The sequence below is a fragment of the Parasteatoda tepidariorum genome, chromosome 2, assembly GCF_043381705.1.
Source record: "Parasteatoda tepidariorum isolate YZ-2023 chromosome 2, CAS_Ptep_4.0, whole genome shotgun sequence".
In the NCBI taxonomy this organism is placed as follows: domain Eukaryota; kingdom Metazoa; phylum Arthropoda; class Arachnida; order Araneae; family Theridiidae; genus Parasteatoda; species Parasteatoda tepidariorum.
Genome location: NC_092205.1, coordinates 16,656,336 through 16,675,374, shown reverse-complemented (window position 1 = coordinate 16,675,374; position 19,039 = coordinate 16,656,336). Strand labels below are relative to the sequence as shown.

General features: G+C 29.7%; 1 protein-coding gene across 2 annotated transcripts in view; it reads right to left on the bottom strand.

Annotated features, from left to right (window-relative positions):
- Positions 1–1,220: 1,220 nt before the first annotated feature.
- Positions 1,221–19,039, bottom strand: part of LOC107455954 (sn-1-specific diacylglycerol lipase ABHD11) — a 24,351-nt gene continuing 6,532 nt past the window's right edge. The window contains exons 2-6 of one of the 2 annotated variants that reach the window (XM_071177207.1): positions 15,300–15,453; positions 13,163–13,336; positions 9,832–10,020; positions 4,990–5,189; positions 1,221–1,424 (exon numbers count right to left, since the gene is read on the bottom strand). In XM_071177207.1, coding sequence (XP_071033308.1) covers positions 1,295–1,424; positions 4,990–5,189; positions 9,832–10,020; positions 13,163–13,336; positions 15,300–15,453 — 847 coding nt within the window. In that variant the 3' untranslated portion in view covers positions 1,221–1,294. Of the gene's footprint in view, positions 1,425–4,989; positions 5,190–8,299; positions 8,520–9,831; positions 10,021–13,162; positions 13,337–15,299; positions 15,454–19,039 lie in introns of those variants that run through there. The other variant, XM_071177208.1, reaches the window with a different exon arrangement.

The following is a 19,039-nucleotide window of genomic DNA, read 5'->3' as shown; positions in this document are numbered from 1 at the left end:
GTACTGATCAAAAAGGTAATTTGACAGTTTAAAGGTAAAATATCTATGAAGTTTTTAAGCAACTGTTATTTTATAATTATTTTAGAAAGCGCCTGTTTCCTGCTATTTGTTAAATGTCTGTTACAAATACTACGAGGATGAGCAATAAAATGTATAATCAAAAGCGTGTTATTTATTTTATTTATTTCTTAATTTTTTCATTTCTTATTCAATTTCATGTATGCTAATGTTTTCTATTTGTGTTTAAGTAGATTAAAATATAAAGATAGATAAAAATAAAGTATTTCAAGCTATGGGGTGTTAAAAAAAATTATTGTAAAAGGAATAAATTTCCTCAATTCGCGATCGCAACGCTCGAGTACGCCATCTAGCGGGAGCCTGTAAATATCAGACATTAATTTATCACGTTTTCATTTAGTTCCATCAAAGTCATTGACAGAATCAGACGCCATTTTTTAGCAGCAAATAAGAAACAAAATTTCCCTAAGGAAAAGGCCGAAGAACTTGAAAAAAATCTCCAGAATATTAGTAAATCTTTCAGGAACAGAACACGCCAAACATTTGAAGAAAAATTCCTCANAAGGTCTTGTATAAGATCTTAAATATTTCCCGAAAAATAGAATTTTAGGATTCGTTTTTTTAAAATTCTCCGGAAATATTCGACCAATTTTGCTCAAATTTCGTTTTTTAAAATGTAGAATTATATTACGGCTTAGAATTATATATTCGGCTACCCCGTGCATTTTGGAGGTCAGAAATCCAAATAAGTATGTTTTTGTGTCTGATATCATGACTTAACCTATCATCTGCCCTTATTAATTAGCATTAGATGTCACCCCCTACTACAATAAGAATGAATCGCGGGACATGAAAATCCGATCATTAGATCAAACGTTGTTCAGGATGATCCGTTTATTTATTTATTTATTTTTTTGTCACACTAATCTTTGCAAATCTGAATATTCTAGTTGTAAATCCTTCTCAATTCTAAGAGACTTTTCCTACCACAGATTTTTCCCATTTCTGCATACACTAATCAATTGTAGTTGTTCAATCATGCTGAAAGAAAAATTAATTCATGAAACAGTATTTAAAGCTTGGTTTAAGTACGTATTTGTACAAAGAGCTTGTGATATTAAAACCAACAGAGGAGCCTAAATTTAGATTTTCAGAAGCCCAACCAGTTATAGACTTTGATAGCATATTAAAATCTCATACAACTTAAGACATGAATAATCGTTTATTGTAACAATGAATTTTTAGTTCATATCAAGATCTGACATTCTTATTTTTGCTATAAGTGGTCTAAAATTGTTTTAACAAACTTATCCAGATATTCCAGGTGAAGATTGTGAGAGCCTCCTTCAAATTCAATAAATTCAGCTTTCGGGAAATGATTCTTAATGTGCTCTTCTTCAGATCTCCTAGGTTAAAAGACAATAAATAAATAAATGAATAGTTAGAAATAAAATTTTGAAACAAACTAATGCTACAAAAAATAATTAAGTCATTCAGACCCTGGAATGAAATTTTTTTTAAAAAAATGCATGCGAATTATTATTTTTCAAAATTGAGTACATGACTTTTCATAAATTTATTAAAAGATAACTATTTTAAACGTAACAGATAGTTTTTATTAATTTTATAAGGATCAATAAATATATTGCATTTAAACATATTAAAACTTAGAGATTATGAACTGGGAGACGAAATTAAACTCAATGAACTAAGGACTACAATTACAAAATTTTATGTTATTTAACGTGATCTTAAATTTGAAATTATAATTATTATTTCAATTTAAATTGAAGTGACTGTGTTAAAATAAAATACTTCTAAGAAAAAATTTTAGGTTTTCAAAGTAATTTGAAACTTACATATTGCAATAAATTGCTTTCAACGAAAAGGGTTGTGTTCTCTTCATTAATAAAATAAATACAACCAAGACATTGCATACTGCATGGATATTCAAAAGAATTTTTAAACGAAAGGCAAATAATTATTTTAATTCGTAAGATTTGAGATGACTAGTAAAATTTCAGGTTCTTCCAAGAAAAATTAGATTACTTATTTTTTTAGTAATTTAAGGCAGACATACAAAATTCCCACGTTGCTTAAATTGTAAGAGGGGAGGCTCCTCCGTATATGAAATTTGCATGATCATTAAATTGTATACTAGGACTAATGAGTGTTGTACTATTTCTTATATTTTATTAATATTTTCTAAATTATTCCATGCTTTCAAATTACTAGTTTTAGTATTACAGTACTAACAAAAAATAATAAAAAATAAATAAGCAGATCGTCCTGAAAAACTTTTGATCTAATGTGATAGGATCCACATGATCTAGGACTCAATCTTAATTTTTCTAAGGGTGATCTCAAATAACCCACATACCTTTCCTTAACTCTATCGAAATAAATAAATCCGCATTAAAATATCTAAACGAAAGACTCTTTAGAGAAGCTCACCTATGTTTTTTTCTCTTCATAAACTTATGAAATAAATAAAACAGCATTGAAGTAACTTAATTAAAGGCTCTTTAGAGAAAACCACATGCGTGTCTTTTCTTAAACTCTACAGAAATAAGTAAAATTAAATTTAAATATCTTAAAGACTCAAAAACATACAGGGAAATGCAGCTTTTTTTCTTTAACTCATTTTTAAAAAAAATAAAAATGAGTAAAATTCTGGTTCACCTTCCTCAGAAATTTGTCAGCTTGCTCAAAATCATGAGAAAACACTGTCTATGTTTAGGACAATAAGTTTTGCGTGAATGCCTAAATAAAATCTACAGTATGACAGCATAGTAAATAGGATTTTATTGGCTCTTATACAAATCTAATTGTTCAAAACATAAATTCAAATCTCTTTTACAGCAAAAAAAAAGTAACCGGGATCAGAAATTTGATGTTTATATTATTTATCAAAATTTAGGATCGAAATATATATGTTTTGTGTACGAACACAAGCTTTAGATGCCTGGTTCGGAAATTATTACAAATCAAAAGATCTTTACCATATATTCATAACATTTAACGAGTAAGAGTATTTTTGACTTTTTAAAATGAGAACTATCACCTCTCACTTCAAAAAGAAAAACTGATAACTTTCAATAAATCGGCATCTGCAACAAGCTATTTTTCTATGACCAAACTTGTTTTGTGTTCATATGTTCTTTATTTTGCATCTTTAATACAAATTCCCAAAGTTTTAGCATCAAAATGATTTTTATAATCTATGAATTCTCCAAAAAAAAGAGAATTTTAAATAAATTTTTCTTAAAATAAATAAAAGTAGAACTGGATATGAGAAATTTAAGATTTTTAGATTAGATGATACAATATTTTCTTACAGCTCAATATATACTCATTTTTTTAAAAAAAAGTTTTTGCTTCTTATTATTCATTATACAAACATATTTTTTAAAGCAAACCTAAATATTAAGGACTTACTTTCCCTTTATTATTTTTTAAAAGAAATTCTACAGCTCCTGTAAGAGCATCGCTTTCGTTTAAATCTTTTTGTATGAAATACATAAAATAAACATAAAATACAATATAAAATACATTCATAAAATTCATAACATAAATATTACTTCAGAATTATTACTTCAGATGAAAACTAAACCTAATGTATAATTCTGCAACAAAATAAGAAAAGAAACCAAAAAAGCTCTTTCGGCAAGAGAAAAAATAGAATGGGAAGGAAATAGATTGAACGTTTTAAAAGAAAAACATAAAATGTAAGTCATCAGAGAGCTTATCAAATTAACCAAAGAAATAAGATCAGGATTCCAGCGCGAAACAAGCCTTTCTCGAGTAGTAAAGGAAAAACAGAAGTCAAAACAAATGGAGCGAGTGATATAATAGGTTGCCATAGTACTTATAACTGAAATTCCAGATGCACTTAATTAAGCATAACAGACATCAATAATAGTTTTGCAATTTTTTTCAGGCCTTCTAAATAAGTTCCGACATTTGCTCGCTCGCAAAAAATGAATATAAAAATACCAGTGTCACTATTACTAATTATTTTCGAGAACTTCAATGAACTAATATTTGCAATAAGTACATTTTGCAATAAGTACATGCATTGACAAGTTTAAATAATGAAGAAAAAGAACTTGCGCGTAAATATAAACTGTAAAAAATTGCCATAATGTCAATGACGTAATTTTTGACTATCGAGAGTAGACCTCAAGCAACAGCGTTATGAAAAATGATACGGAGTATTATTATTTTCCATTAATTGCTGAATATATTATTCTTTATTACCGAATATATTATTCTTTATTACAGAATATATTATTCATTATTACAGAATATATAATTCTTTATTACAGAATATTTATTCTTTATTACATAATACTTTGTTCTTCATTACAGAATATCTGATTCTTTATTACTGTTTGAAGGAATGAACTTCTAAAAACGTGATTTGCTTTTTGATAACATGAATGTACCGGAAATAAGCAAATCTTAGGTACCTGAGAAAATTAGTGATAATGGTAACTTTTGACAATAATTAGTTGACCTTAAGCAACAGCGTAATTCAAAATGATACAGAATATAATTATTTTTGATTAATTACATAATAAACTATTCTTTATTACAGAATATATTATTCTTTATTGCAGAATATTTTATTCTTTATTACAGAATATATTATTTTTTATTATTGCTTGATGGGATGAAATTCTAAAAACATGATTTTCAACTGAAGACATAAAGCCACCGGGAAAGGCAGCAAATAATAATAATTAAAAATCGGAACTGTTTCAGTTTAATTAAGTATATCTGTGCATGTCTTTCAATTTCGTGAATGATTTTGTAGTGTTGATTAATCGTGATATATTGGTCAATTACATTTCAATTACACCGTACAAAAACAAATATTCAGCTAGTTATAATTATTTCTTAGAAAAGAAAAATTTAGAATCAATTAAGAAATTCAAATCAGACATATAAAAAACTCATATTGCTTACACACGAATGGGCGAGTCTCTCCCATATATGAAATAAGCATGGCCATTAAATTGCCCACTAGGACTGGTCATGAATGTATCTGGATCTTCAAATGCTCTAATTATTGAATCTTTATTGAAAGTTACGTCATATCCTCCACCTGATCTTCTCTTCAAGACATAATTCGATGACTTTAAAGATTCTTCTGGCACATATGTCCTCTGAAAATTAATTATTTTGAACAATAAGAAATTGCATGAAGGGTTGTGTTCTCTTCATTAATAAAATAAATACAACCAAGACATTGCATACTGCATGGATATTCAAAAGAATTTTTAAACGAAAGGCAAATAATTATTTTAATTCGTAAGATTTGAGATGACTAGTAAAATTTCAGGTTCTTCTAAGACAAATCAGATTACTTATTTTTTTAGTAATTTAAGACAGACAGACAAAATTCTCAAGTTGCTTAAACTGTAAGAGGGGAGGCTCCTCCGTATATGAAATTTGCATGACCACTAAATTGTATACTAGGACTAGTCATTAATAAGTGTTGTGCTATTTTTTATATTTTATTAATATTTTCTAAATTATTCCATGCTTTCAAATTACTAGTTTTAGTATTACAGTACTAACAAAAAATAATAAAAAATAAATAAGCAGATCGTCCTGAAAAACTTTTGATCTAATGTGATAGGATCCACATGATCTAGGACTCAATCTTAATTTTTCTAAGGGTGATCTCAAATAACCCACATACCTTTCCTTAACTCTATCGAAATAAATAAATCCGCATTAAAATATCTAAACGAAAGACTCTTTAGAGAAGCTCACCTATGTTTTTTTCTCTTCATAAACTTATGAAATAAATAAAACAGCATTGAAGTAACTTAATTAAAGGCTCTTTAGAGAAAACCACATGCGTGTCTTTTCTTAAACTCTACAGAAATAAGTAAAATTAAATTTAAATATCTTAAAGACTCAAAAACATACAGGGAAATGCAGCTTTTTTTCTTTAACTCATTTTTAAAAAAAATAAAAATGAGTAAAATTCTGGTTCACCTTCCTCAGAAATTTGTCAGCTTGCTCAAAATCATGAGAAAACACTGTCTATGTTTAGGACAATAAGTTTTGCGTGAATGCCTAAATAAAATCTACAGTATGACAGCATAGTAAATAGGATTTTATTGGCTCTTATACAAATCTAATTGTTCAAAACATAAATTCAAATCTCTTTTACAGCAAAAAAAAAGTAACCGGGATCAGAAATTTGATGTTTATATTATTTATCAAAATTTAGGATCGAAATATATATGTTTTGTGTACGAACACAAGCTTTAGATGCCTGGTTCGGAAATTATTACAAATCAAAAGATCTTTACCATATATTCATAACATTTAACGAGTAAGAGTATTTTTGACTTTTTAAAATGAGAACTATCACCTCTCACTTCAAAAAGAAAAACTGATAACTTTCAATAAATCGGCATCTGCAACAAGCTATTTTTCTATGACCAAACTTGTTTTGTGTTCATATGTTCTTTATTTTGCATCTTTAATACAAATTCCCAAAGTTTTAGCATCAAAATGATTTTTATAATCTATGAATTCTCCAAAAAAAAGAGAATTTTAAATAAATTTTTCTTAAAATAAATAAAAGTAGAACTGGATATGAGAAATTTAAGATTTTTAGATTAGATGATACAATATTTTCTTACAGCTCAATATATACTCATTTTTTTAAAAAAAAGTTTTTGCTTCTTATTATTCATTATACAAACATATTTTTTAAAGCAAACCTAAATATTAAGGACTTACTTTCCCTTTATTATTTTTCAAAAGAAATTCTACAGCTCCTTCAAGAGCATCGCTTTCGTTTAAATCTTTTTGTATGAAATACATAAAATAAACATAAAATACAATATAAAATACATTCATAAAATTCATAACATAAATATTACTTCAGAATTATTACTTCAGATGAAAACTAAACCTAATGTATAATTCTGCAACAAAATAAGAAAAGAAACCAAAAAAGCTCTTTCGGCAAGAGAAAAAATAGAATGGGAAGGAAATAGATTGAACGTTTTAAAAGAAAAACATAAAATGTAAGTCATCAGAGAGCTTATCAAATTAACCAAAGAAATAAGATCAGGATTCCAGCGCGAAACAAGCCTTTCTCGAGTAGTAAAGGAAAAACAGAAGTCAAAACAAATGGAGCGAGTGATATAATAGGTTGCCATAGTACTTATAACTGAAATTCCAGATGCACTTAATTAAGCATAACAGACATCAATAATAGTTTTGCAATTTTTTTCAGGCCTTCTAAATAAGTTCCGACATTTGCTCGCTCGCAAAAAATGAATATAAAAATACCAGTGTCACTATTACTAATTATTTTCGAGAACTTCAATGAACTAATATTTGCAATAAGTACATTTTGCAATAAGTACATGCATTGACAAGTTTAAATAATGAAGAAAAAGAACTTGCGCGTAAATATAAACTGTAAAAAATTGCCATAATGTCAATGACGTAATTTTTGACTATCGAGAGTAGACCTCAAGCAACAGCGTTATGAAAAATGATACGGAGTATTATTATTTTCCATTAATTGCTGAATATATTATTCTTTATTACCGAATATATTATTCTTTATTACAGAATATATTATTCATTATTACAGAATATATAATTCTTTATTACAGAATATTTATTCTTTTTTACATAATTTTTTGTTCTTCATTACAGAATATCTGATTCTTTATTACTGTTTGAAGGAATGAACTTCTAAAAACGTGATTTGCTTTTTGATAACATGAATGTACCGGAAATAAGCAAATCTTAGGTACCTGAGAAAATTAGTGATAATGGTAACTTTTGACAATAATTAGTTGACCTTAAGCAACAGCGTAATTCAAAATGATACAGAATATAATTATTTTTGATTAATTACATAATAAACTATTCTTTATTACAGAATATATTATTCTTTATTGCAGAATATTTTATTCTTTATTACAGAATATATTATTTTTTATTATTGCTTGATGGGATGAAATTCTAAAAACATGATTTTCAACTGAAGACATAAAGCCACCGGGAAAGGCAGCAAATAATAATAATTAAAAATCGGAACTGTTTCAGTTTAATTAAGTATATCTGTGCATGTCTTTCAATTTCGTGAATGATTTTGTAGTGTTGATTAATCGTGATATATTGGTCAATTACATTTCAATTACACCGTACAAAAACAAATATTCAGCTAGTTATAATTATTTCTTAGAAAAGAAAAATTTAGAATCAATTAAGAAATTCAAATCAGACATATAAAAAACTCATATTGCTTACACACGAATGGGCGAGTCTCTCCCATATATGAAATAAGCATGGCCATTAAATTGCCCACTAGGACTGGTCATGAATGTATCTGGATCTTCAAATGCTCTAATTATTGAATCTTTATTGAAAGTTACGTCATATCCTCCACCTGATCTTCTCTTCAAGACATAATTCGATGTCTTTAAAGATTCTTCTGGCACATATGTCCTCTGAAAATTAATTATTTTGAACAATAAGAAATTGCATGAAAAATTAATAACTCTTATTCAGTTGAATCGTTTCTGAATGAAACGTTCAGTAAAAAGTTACTATGAAAATAATCTGTTTAAAAATAAATTTTTATAATTTTATGTGTAGAAAATTTCTGTTTTTAATTTCTACCGAAATTCACTGAAATTACTTCTCAATCTATTGAAAATATTGATTTTGGTAACCAAATAAGATCTGTAACATTTGATACAAATTTTAATTTTTGGACACTGGCTTTTTCTGTTTTGTTCCAAGCTCCAAACTCCTGTTCCTAGCACTCGTTATGAAAACTGTCAGCAGATGGCGCTGCGAGCACTGTGAAAAATATATCCCCCCTCCTCGAAAAAGAAAACCTTCAAGTTAGTTGGAAGTTGGAATTAAGTTCAAGATGCTGCTTTCTGTAATTAACTGTTGTTAACACTCAAAACTTCTTTTTTAATAACAAAATTCAAGTATCATCAAATTGATGCTGCCTTTTTTAAATATGGTTGGCGGTATCTACTTTCGTTTAATGGTTTCGTTACGGTAAATAACTACCTTGGCCTGCATTTGAGCTCTTTAAAAATGCCTAATAATGGTGTAACCTTCCTCTGCTTTATATATAAAAAAAACTGAAAATAGTAGTTTTGTTTCTTTAAAATACCTACTTTTGGTGCAACTTTCAACTGTTATTTGGAGCAAGTGAAAATAGCAAAATATGGTAAAATTGAGCTCCATTTTAAGTAGATAGCAAATGAATATCAATTTTTGGTGCTACTTGGCTCAAAAAGTTCAGCAGTGTAGCGCGTAGAAACAAATTTCACCTTGATTTTACCATTCGGCCTCTGTTTTTTTTTTTTTTTAAATTTTCTTCCATGATTGGTTTTTTCATTTCTTTTCTCTTTCGGTAACTGTGATTTTCAACATTTTGTAATTCCTCTTTATTTTCACCTTTTCTAAGTTGGAAACTTTACGTTTCATATTTTATCTCATTTTGGCTTCTTTTCATTCATGACTTGCAAGTCTTGAAAATAGGGGCCTATTTTTGAGCGCTTAAAACACATCGCCATTTATTTCCAATTTGTATATTTCTGAAGCGAATGAAGTTTTTAATCAAATAATATTTTAACACTTTAATTGCTTGAGATTATTTATTTAATACGTTAAGCTATTAAAGAGATTGTTATCTTCTGATTATCATAACTGCACAATATATTATATTTTAATCAAAACAACAGCAATGTTTTGGCTTTTAGCATGAATTTATAAGAAAAAAAATTAAAAAAGACTTACAATTTCTTTATTAATCTTGTTTAAAGTTTCCACAGCTTTTGCAACAGCTTCTTTTTCACTTAAATCTTTTGGAACACTTTTTACAGCATCACTAAAATCTGATGTGAAGCGTATAACAAAATCTCTTGTTTCTTTTGGAGGTTTCTTTAAGTACGTGTCCTCCGAAAATATCATTTCTACTCTTTCAGGCTATAAATAAATATTTTTCATTATAATTCAAAAATGTTTTTTACAAATAGCAAAAAGTGTTTCAATATCAATGCCCCCATTGCATACCATTTAATAAAGGGCGGTAAAACTAAATGTAGTAGACGAAGCACACATAACCTACACTTTATAACAAAAAATCGACGCACCGAGAAGCAATCATCCGATTGCTTTGAAATTTCATATGCATGAATGTATTGAACAGATATGGCTGGAATGATGCCGACTGGGGACGTACAGTCTTCAGCGACAAATCTCGGTTCCAACTGTGTCCTGACGATCATCGAAGACGTGTTTGGAGACACACAAGCGGAGGGGGGATCCTGCATTCACTATTGCACGCCACACCGGCCCTCAACAAGGCATTATAGTCTGGGGGACCATCTCCTTTGACAGCCGGACCCCTTTGGTCGTCATTAGAGGTACACTTACCGCACAGCCGACGACATCCTAAGACCTGTTTTGCTACCGTTCCTTTTGCAGCGCCCTGGGTTGGCTTTTCAGCAGGCAATACCAGACCACATACGGCACGTGTTTCTATGAACTGTCTGCAAGCTTGTCAAACTCTTCCATGGCCTGCCAGATCACCAGATCTCTCTCCCATCGAGCATGTCTGGGATATGATGGGAAGGCGATTGCATCTGGCACGGAATGTGGATAACCTCGTTCGACAATTGGATCGAATTTGGCAGGAAATACCACAAGAGACCATCCGGGAGCTTTATCGGTCTATGCCACGCCGTGTGGCAACTTGCATCCAGACTAGAGGTGGGTCAACACCTTATTGAACTTGTTACTGTAACTCTGCAATAAATTATTTAATTGTTCTGAAATTTTAATCATTTACTATTCTGTACATTGTCTTCCTATCCACCAATTTTCGTTTCAATCGGACAACTCCTTCTTGGTGCGTCGATTTTTTTGTTATAGAGTGTAGATGCAGCATAAAACTTTGTCGACTAATTCTTTAGAAAGTTACTTTACGTATATCACCTCCAGAAGTATCATTTCTACTCTTTCAGGCTATAAATAAATATTTCGTATTATTACTCAAAAATGTTTGTCACTATTTGTAAAAGTCGTTCAATATCAACGCCTCCATTACGTACCACTTAAAGAATGGTTGTAAAAATAAATGACGTAGCCGATATATAACCTATATGTAGCGTACAACACTATCTACTACTTCGTTATAAAGTTTCTTTACGTATATGTCCCAAAATGTCATATTTATACTATTACGGGTTATAAATATATATTTTGCATTGTTATTCAAAAATGTTTTTTCATAATTTATAAAACGACATCAGCACCCCCATTGCACATTTGTAGATACCGTTTAAAGAATGGTTGTAAAAATTAATGCACATTGGGTTTTTCAGTTAAGTTCCAAGCAAATAAAGATGAAAAAAATATTATTAAAGACAATTCATTAATGAAGATGGTGGAATTAAAGAAATCAAACATTGTTTGGTTGACAGAAGACTGATTATTGGTTGACAGAAGACTGATTGGCCGACAATTGAATATTGGAAACCCTTAAACAATCATGTGGTTATCAAACTGTCTTTTAACGTTTTCATTGAGTTGAGTTTAAAAACGCTTTATTTCTTACCTTGCTTTAATTTTAATCTGCGATTCTTGACATGTTTACTATCATGGAAATAATGTTCTTCAAATACATTTTAAGAGCGGCGATTGCGGAATACGGTATATTACTTCGATTGAAAGGCATTTGACGAAAGGTAGTCATATAGTCACTAAATGCATGTCCAAATTTTTAGCCAAAAGTTCTCATTTTTCCATTACACCTACAAATAGAATCCAGCACTGATTGCAGAGATGAATACTGCTTTCATAGGCAGTAAAACGGACAGAAATATTAATGGGATCAATAAATCCTTTTCTTGGATTAATCAATGAGGTGTTCCGCAAAAACTATCAGGACCAGAAATTCATTTAATCTTATTGCTTCAATTTATGTCAATGCCAAAATTATTTTCACCCCAATCATATCAGTTCATTTTGATGCCCTATAATCTTGTTTTATTTATGTGAATGGTGATTCCCTTGTAAACGATATTAGTTTCTCCCCAATTCTCCATAGCGCTTGGAAATGCATTTCACCCTGATTCGCTCCTGTCTTCCACTGAGATTTTTCTTTTGTTTTCATCTTTTTTTTCCCTACTCGGCCTTTGCGGTTTTTCTAATTTCGTTTTTCTCCTTTTCCGTTGACAACTTTACGTTTAATATTTCAAATCACTTTTACTTCTTCTCATTCACGCCTAGCAAGTCCTGAAAATAGGGCCTTATTTTTGATATGTTGAAACGCGTCGTTCAACATATTCATACCAACATATTCATACCATCATTCATACCAACTTGTATATTTCTTGATTAAATGAAGTTTTGAATCAAGTAATATCTCACCCATTTAGTTTCTTGAGATTATTTATTAATACATTACTATGTTAAAGAGTTAGATTTTTCTATTGCTACTACTGCATAATATAGTTTATATTTTTCAAAACAGCAATGTTTTGGCTTTTAACTTGAATTTAAAGGAAAATTATTAAAAAGATATGCACATTCTTTACTATTCTTCCAAAAAGCTTCCTCTGCTTTAGTAAGAGCTCCGTTTTTACTTAAATCTTTTGGAACATTTTTTACAACATCAAATAAATTCGATATGTAGCTTAAAACAATATCTGCTACTTCTTAAGGAAGTTTCTTTACGTACAGGTCTTCCGAGAATATCATTATTACTCCTTCAGGGCGTTTATTTATGGAGTGCATGAAGCATGCCGACTGTTTCTTTTTTCAATTCTTAAGTATATCTTTGAAACGAATGAAGTTTTTAATCTTGTAATCAAATTAATCATTAAATTGAAATAATTATTAAATAAATTAAATTAAAATCGAAATCAAGTTGCGATACAATTTAAGAAGATATATTGACTATGGTTTAACCATGGTTTATTGAGTTAGATGAATATAACTACACTTTCAGTTTTTATGATGGGGGATCGGGGATAAGAAATGACATCTTTAAATTTTAAACTTGCATAATTTTTTTTCAATTTATTAGTATTTTCCTTATTATAAGTACCACAAGCACACAAACCTTTCTAAGCGCAGCATTTGTGGAGGTGAAACTTCCCATACTGTGACCAACTAAAACGGCTCTTTCAATGTTCAATGTATTCATAAATTGAAATAGATCATCAACGTTTAAGTCGTAATTGAAATGTTCAGTATATTCACTTTCTCCATGGTTTCTTGCATCACAGGCGTAAGTCTGAAACATAAAAAAGAATCGAATCCAAATATTTGAGTGATATCAAAAATTACTAAACTAAAAATCCAAAAGCTTCTTTTTGAAAATTAGTAAGTATACAAATTTTTATAAAAGTTATGCACAAATAAGATCAAAATATTGCGAAATGCGAATTTTCAAAATATTAATTCTCAGGAACTTTTCGATCAAATTTGCTCAAATTTTGCATACCCAATTTGAAAGTATTCGAACATTATTAAATAAAATAATGAAAATAACAAATATATTCTGAAAGCTATATTTTTGCTTGGAATTTTCTTTAGAAAAACAAAATTTATAATTGTGTGCAAAATATTTTTTAATTCTCTTCAAAAGCTTTCAAGATATGGTGAAATGGGCAAAAAGTAAAATTAACATTACGGGTTTCAAATTTTGAACCTCCTTTCTGACCATACTTGCGGAGCCATATTTCCCAGATTACGGTTTCCTCATATATTTTGGGGGTCAAGAATCTGGATCCGTCCAAAAAAAGTTATGTTAATTCAGAGAAAGTGCGTTTTTCATTTCCTAATTTAAAATATCGTCTGCACTTATTAATTGGCATATTTGAGGTCACTCTCTAATGCCATTAATATTGAGTTCTAGAATGTCATTTGAAACTTGAAGAAAAAAATTTTCCACGAATTTCAAAGATAGCTCCAAATACAGTTTGAATATATTGTTGACATTCAAATCTCGCCAATTAAGCATGTTACTAACCAACAAATTTTAATGTAAATGTGAAAATAATAAGAAATGTAAATAGAAATGAAAAAAAATAATTAATAATGAGAATAAGTAACAAAATCCTAATGTAGAAATAATAAAATGTAAAAGGTATTAAAATATATAAACGTAAGAATGCACTTAACCCTTATACATAATTGAATCATAATATAACATGTCTAGGAGTACTGAATTGCAGATTAATCGATTTCTGGTTCAGGTCAAAATTACGATCTCGGGATGAAAGATTGGATAAATAAATGGGTCCACCCTATAAACGGTTTGTGACGCGAGTGTATTGCTAAAGTCGATAGATGGCACCACTGATAAACTAGAAACGTGCCCTCTGCCTTAAATAAGGTTAGTTTGACTAAGCAGGCTTGCTGGAATGGCAAGTGTCATTAGAAACAACAGGAGCAAATTAATAGAACGTGAGCAGGGATTCGTTCCTCAATATTTAAGCCCCAATTTTCATGTTAGTAAAAAAAAAAAAAAAAAAGGAAGATAGAATTTAACGAAACAGATGAAAATTAGAAGGAAAAAAAATTATTACGAAACAAAACTTAACAAATACGATAAAGAAATTTATGAATATAAAAAAATATGGGAAAAGGAAAAGGTAAAAAAAACGAGAATTTTTGTTGCAAACAACCAAATTTATGTTATTAGAATAACTTATTTGATAATTTTGCATTTCGTTATGGTTCCAGTTATACAGAATTTCTGGTATTCAAAATAATACTTGTTGAATTTTTTTTGGAAATTTAATTTTAATTTTATAACTAGTGTTGAACAGACAGCTCATTTTTGATTTCCATGTTCAACTCTGAAGTTCAACTCCGATGACTCTCTATGTTCAACCCCGTAGCCTTATAATTTTAACAAGACCTGGAAACAAGAGAACTCCTATATCAAGCATTGGGACAAGCAAAAACTTTTTTGAAGGAACTAACACGCATTGGCTTTAGATGAAGGGGAAAACCACGAAATCCCCCATGATAAACCCGATGTCAAAGGAATCGCAATCCATGATCCGTCGACATTGAGATTAGTTCCAATCGGAAGCAAGATTCAATCGAGAGTCGACATCCAATCAAGATGCAAATCGAACAGCCATTGTATTTAACCTAGGTAACCTCATTCTGAAACAAGCGCTCTATCCCTTGAGACGCCATGTTTTCTTTTGTAGAAACTGTCAAGGTCATTGCGTAAAACTTACTTTCCTTTTAGTTTTGTCAGCTATGATCTGTGGTATAATGTTCCATGATTCTTTTGAAGAAGTGATACCATGCAGAAAAATGATTGGTGCTAACTTGTCATTGCTTCCTCCTGAAGGCTCAAACTCTTTGTAAGCAATTTTTACTGGCGTGTAACTAAAGAAAAATAAATGTATTATTCCGAAAACATAGTTAATAATAGTTTTTTGATTTAAAAAATTATTCATATAAAGATGAAAATAACCAACAAAATGAAATACATTAGATAGCATGCCGGAAGCTTGACATTTCTTCTTCATTTGTTAATAAATTTTCCCTTACAAATAAAATTTTTTGATTAGCTACTAAAGTTAATTGAATTAGCTATACAAATAGCCAAAACATAAGTAACATAACGCGGGGAAACATTCTGGTAAAGTTTCCATCCTGTATGGTAATGACATTTCTGGTAAGAAAAACCATAATTCTGGTTTTAAAAAACCAGAATATACGATATTTAAACCACTCATTTGGTAGTTTTTACGTTGATAATGTAATGGTTTACCGAAGGTTCTGGTTTTTAAAATTAAATATCTAATCAAACCACAATATAACTAATTACCACATATTTAGTGAAAAATACAAAAGTGTAAAATCAGTTTAATTGAGTAAATGGTTCTTATGTCAGGGCCATGGGTATGATAAAATTATCAAATTTTACGGCATATACAGAATTTTATCACATGTTATAAAACCATAATTTATTGTTAATTTTATCAAAATCATTACCAAAGCTCTTCTTAAAGAATTACCGAGCTCTTTGGTGTTCCCATAAAGCCAGAAATACGGTAAGTTTTACCATATTCTCATAGTATAGAATTTTTTATGCATGGTACTTACCAAAAGAGTAATTTGACAGTTTAAAGTTAAATCATCGATAAATTTTTAAGTAACTGTTATTTTATAATTATTTCAGAAAAGTGCCTGTTTCCTACTATTTGCTAAATATTTGTTACAAAATACTAAGAGAAAATTTCTTTATTTTTTCATTTCTTATTTAATTTCATGTATGCTAATGTTTTCTATTTGTGTTTAAGCAGATTAAATACAAAGATGGACAAAAATAAAGGCTTTCAAGCTATGGGGTGTTGAAAAAATAATTATTGTAAATGGAATAAATTTCCTCAAAAGAGAGACAACGGGCTCTAGTTATCTGGCATGTGGATAACTAATGCCAGTTCGAAGATGCATTAATATCATTGAAATGGCAACGCGTCTTGAAGAGTGATCTGACGTTGAAGTGAATTGAAAATTACAGGGCAGAAACAGGAAATCTTTCCTCTGATCAGTGATCAATTGTAGCATTTTTAACAATAACTCTTTTTAACACGCGTGGTTACTTTCAAAAAATAATAAATTTAAAACAGCTAAAAAAACTTAATGTAATTCTTTGAAGTATTTCTCTAAATAAGATTAACGATACAAATTTCATTTTACAAACAAAGAAACATTTTTAGAAACAAGAACGAAATATATAATTAAAAACTCGACTAAACTAAACTCAGCGGCGCGGCAGCCCATAGAGGGCCAAGGCCTACTGTGCCCATCTCAGTTTAAATATATAATTATAACATTATAAAATTTTCATAATAATTCCATATTTACTAAATAAAGTATTATAATGCACATTGAGTTCATTTTCGAGGAGAAATGTGGCAATTCGGCACAACTGGCAGTAGTTGTGTGATGATGACATAGATAAAATTATATAGCTCTATTTAGTTTTTGTTTTAATAGGATTTATGCATTATTTGAGCAGACAGTATTTGAAGAAGTTGTGTTACTTAAAATCTTTGCGTCTGTGTCCAAAGTTTAAATATATTATATTTTATGAGCTTTTTTAGAGATTTCTCCTGAAAAAATACAACTGAAGCAGTTTTTTAAGCAACATTGAATAAGTTTTGGTGGAATTTTGGTCTCCTCCTGAAATATAATGAACATTCGTTCTGTTTTAAGTAACTAATATTTTACTCCCCTTAAGAATTGAAATTTAAAAAAAAATACGTACTATTCTTAAGATGGGAATTTTTTCAGTTGTTTTATAACCGACATCTGCTTGCGAAAATAAACACTATTTCGCTACATAATTTTTGAAACATAAAGATCAACTTTAACGAAACCATCAAGGACAGACAGCTTGCTATATGTGTATTTAACGGAATGACTCAGCATTAAACGTAAATTACTGTAATTGTCATGGTATCAAAAAGCAAAAACTGTAGACAAGTAAAAAATAATCTGGAACCAATGGACAGAAAGGCGCCTCTGCCAAAATAAGAGGTCTGAAAATTGTTCCTGTTTTACATACTTCTTTTTGAAGTTGGCATGGATTAAAACATGTTATCCCAAAATTTACATGGTGATGTTTTGAAGTAAATAGAACCAAATAAGGGATCGGACACTTAAAGATTTGAAAACTCAAGGATAAGGGTCACCCTAATATATATATATATATATATATTAGGGTGACCCTTATCTTTGAATTTATGCACATAATATTCTAACGTTATTGACGAAAAACAGTCAATTTCGTCAATTTCAATGAACACAGCAGTTTTACTTCATCTCAAATTTTTAATGATATTGTTGGATTTACCCCGAGGTGGATGTTGGGGAGTGGACCTAGTGGTTTAAAATATCATAGCTATCAATATCTACAAAAAGCCATGCGATTTTGATTGTCCTGCTGGCTGGTATTATGGTTTCGATATACTGGTATGCTTGTCGTAGTTAATTTGTTGTGAAATATTTATAACTAAACTTGACAGAAAAGAAAACTTTAAATATCTTTATTGATCTCTATATGGCACCGATTCTTCGCTAATAAAATTTTTTAATGATCACTGTTTCCAAGTAAGATTGCTCATTTACTCTAAAGATATTCTTTAATATAAAAATCGAATATTGACGACCCTTAGAGAAAATGAAGGTATATCAGGGGTGCCACTCTTCCGTCTTGGGGACGGAATTCCGTCCTATTAAAAAATATCAAATTCAGAAATTCAATTTTAAATTTGAAAAAAAAAAAACATTTTAAAAATAAAATATATGTATACATTACTAAAAATGTTTTTTTTTTCGATAATTATTTCAGGAAAATATCTTTTCCCGGTTTATTTCTTCCTAAAATTTAGAAGTAAAGTCAAATTATTCACATAAGCGCAAAAAATGCGATAACGCACTAACTCACGGAGTAAGGTGACGTCATAGATTGCGAATGGAAACTAAAGCGCTAGTGGATTGGCCTTCGCTACTGGGAAGCAGGAGAAAAATTCTTTCTTCACAGACTTAACTTAGCGGGAAATTGAATCTGGCATCGATCGTCGGATGGTAAACTTTTTACTGCGTTTGATTACAATGTGTTAAAGTTGATTATTTTTACAATGGAATATGTCAACTCCAATAAACCAACGTATGATGTTGGAATTAAAAATAAATGGCGATGGGAGTGGCTTCAAGAAAAAAATTCAGGTGGTATTCTACATGTGGAGTGGTGTAGAAAATTAAAAGAAGTGGGTCATTGTTTTTGCTTTCTCTGTGGAAAAAAATTAAATTATGCTAACAATGGTAAAAAAGCTTTATTAAAGCATGCAGAAGATAGCGAACATCAGAAAAACTGTCGTTCTCAGAAGTATGTGCAAACTCTTCCAGGTGCAAAACAACAGTCTGAGAAGGCTCCTCTTGCATTATGTGATCGTATAGC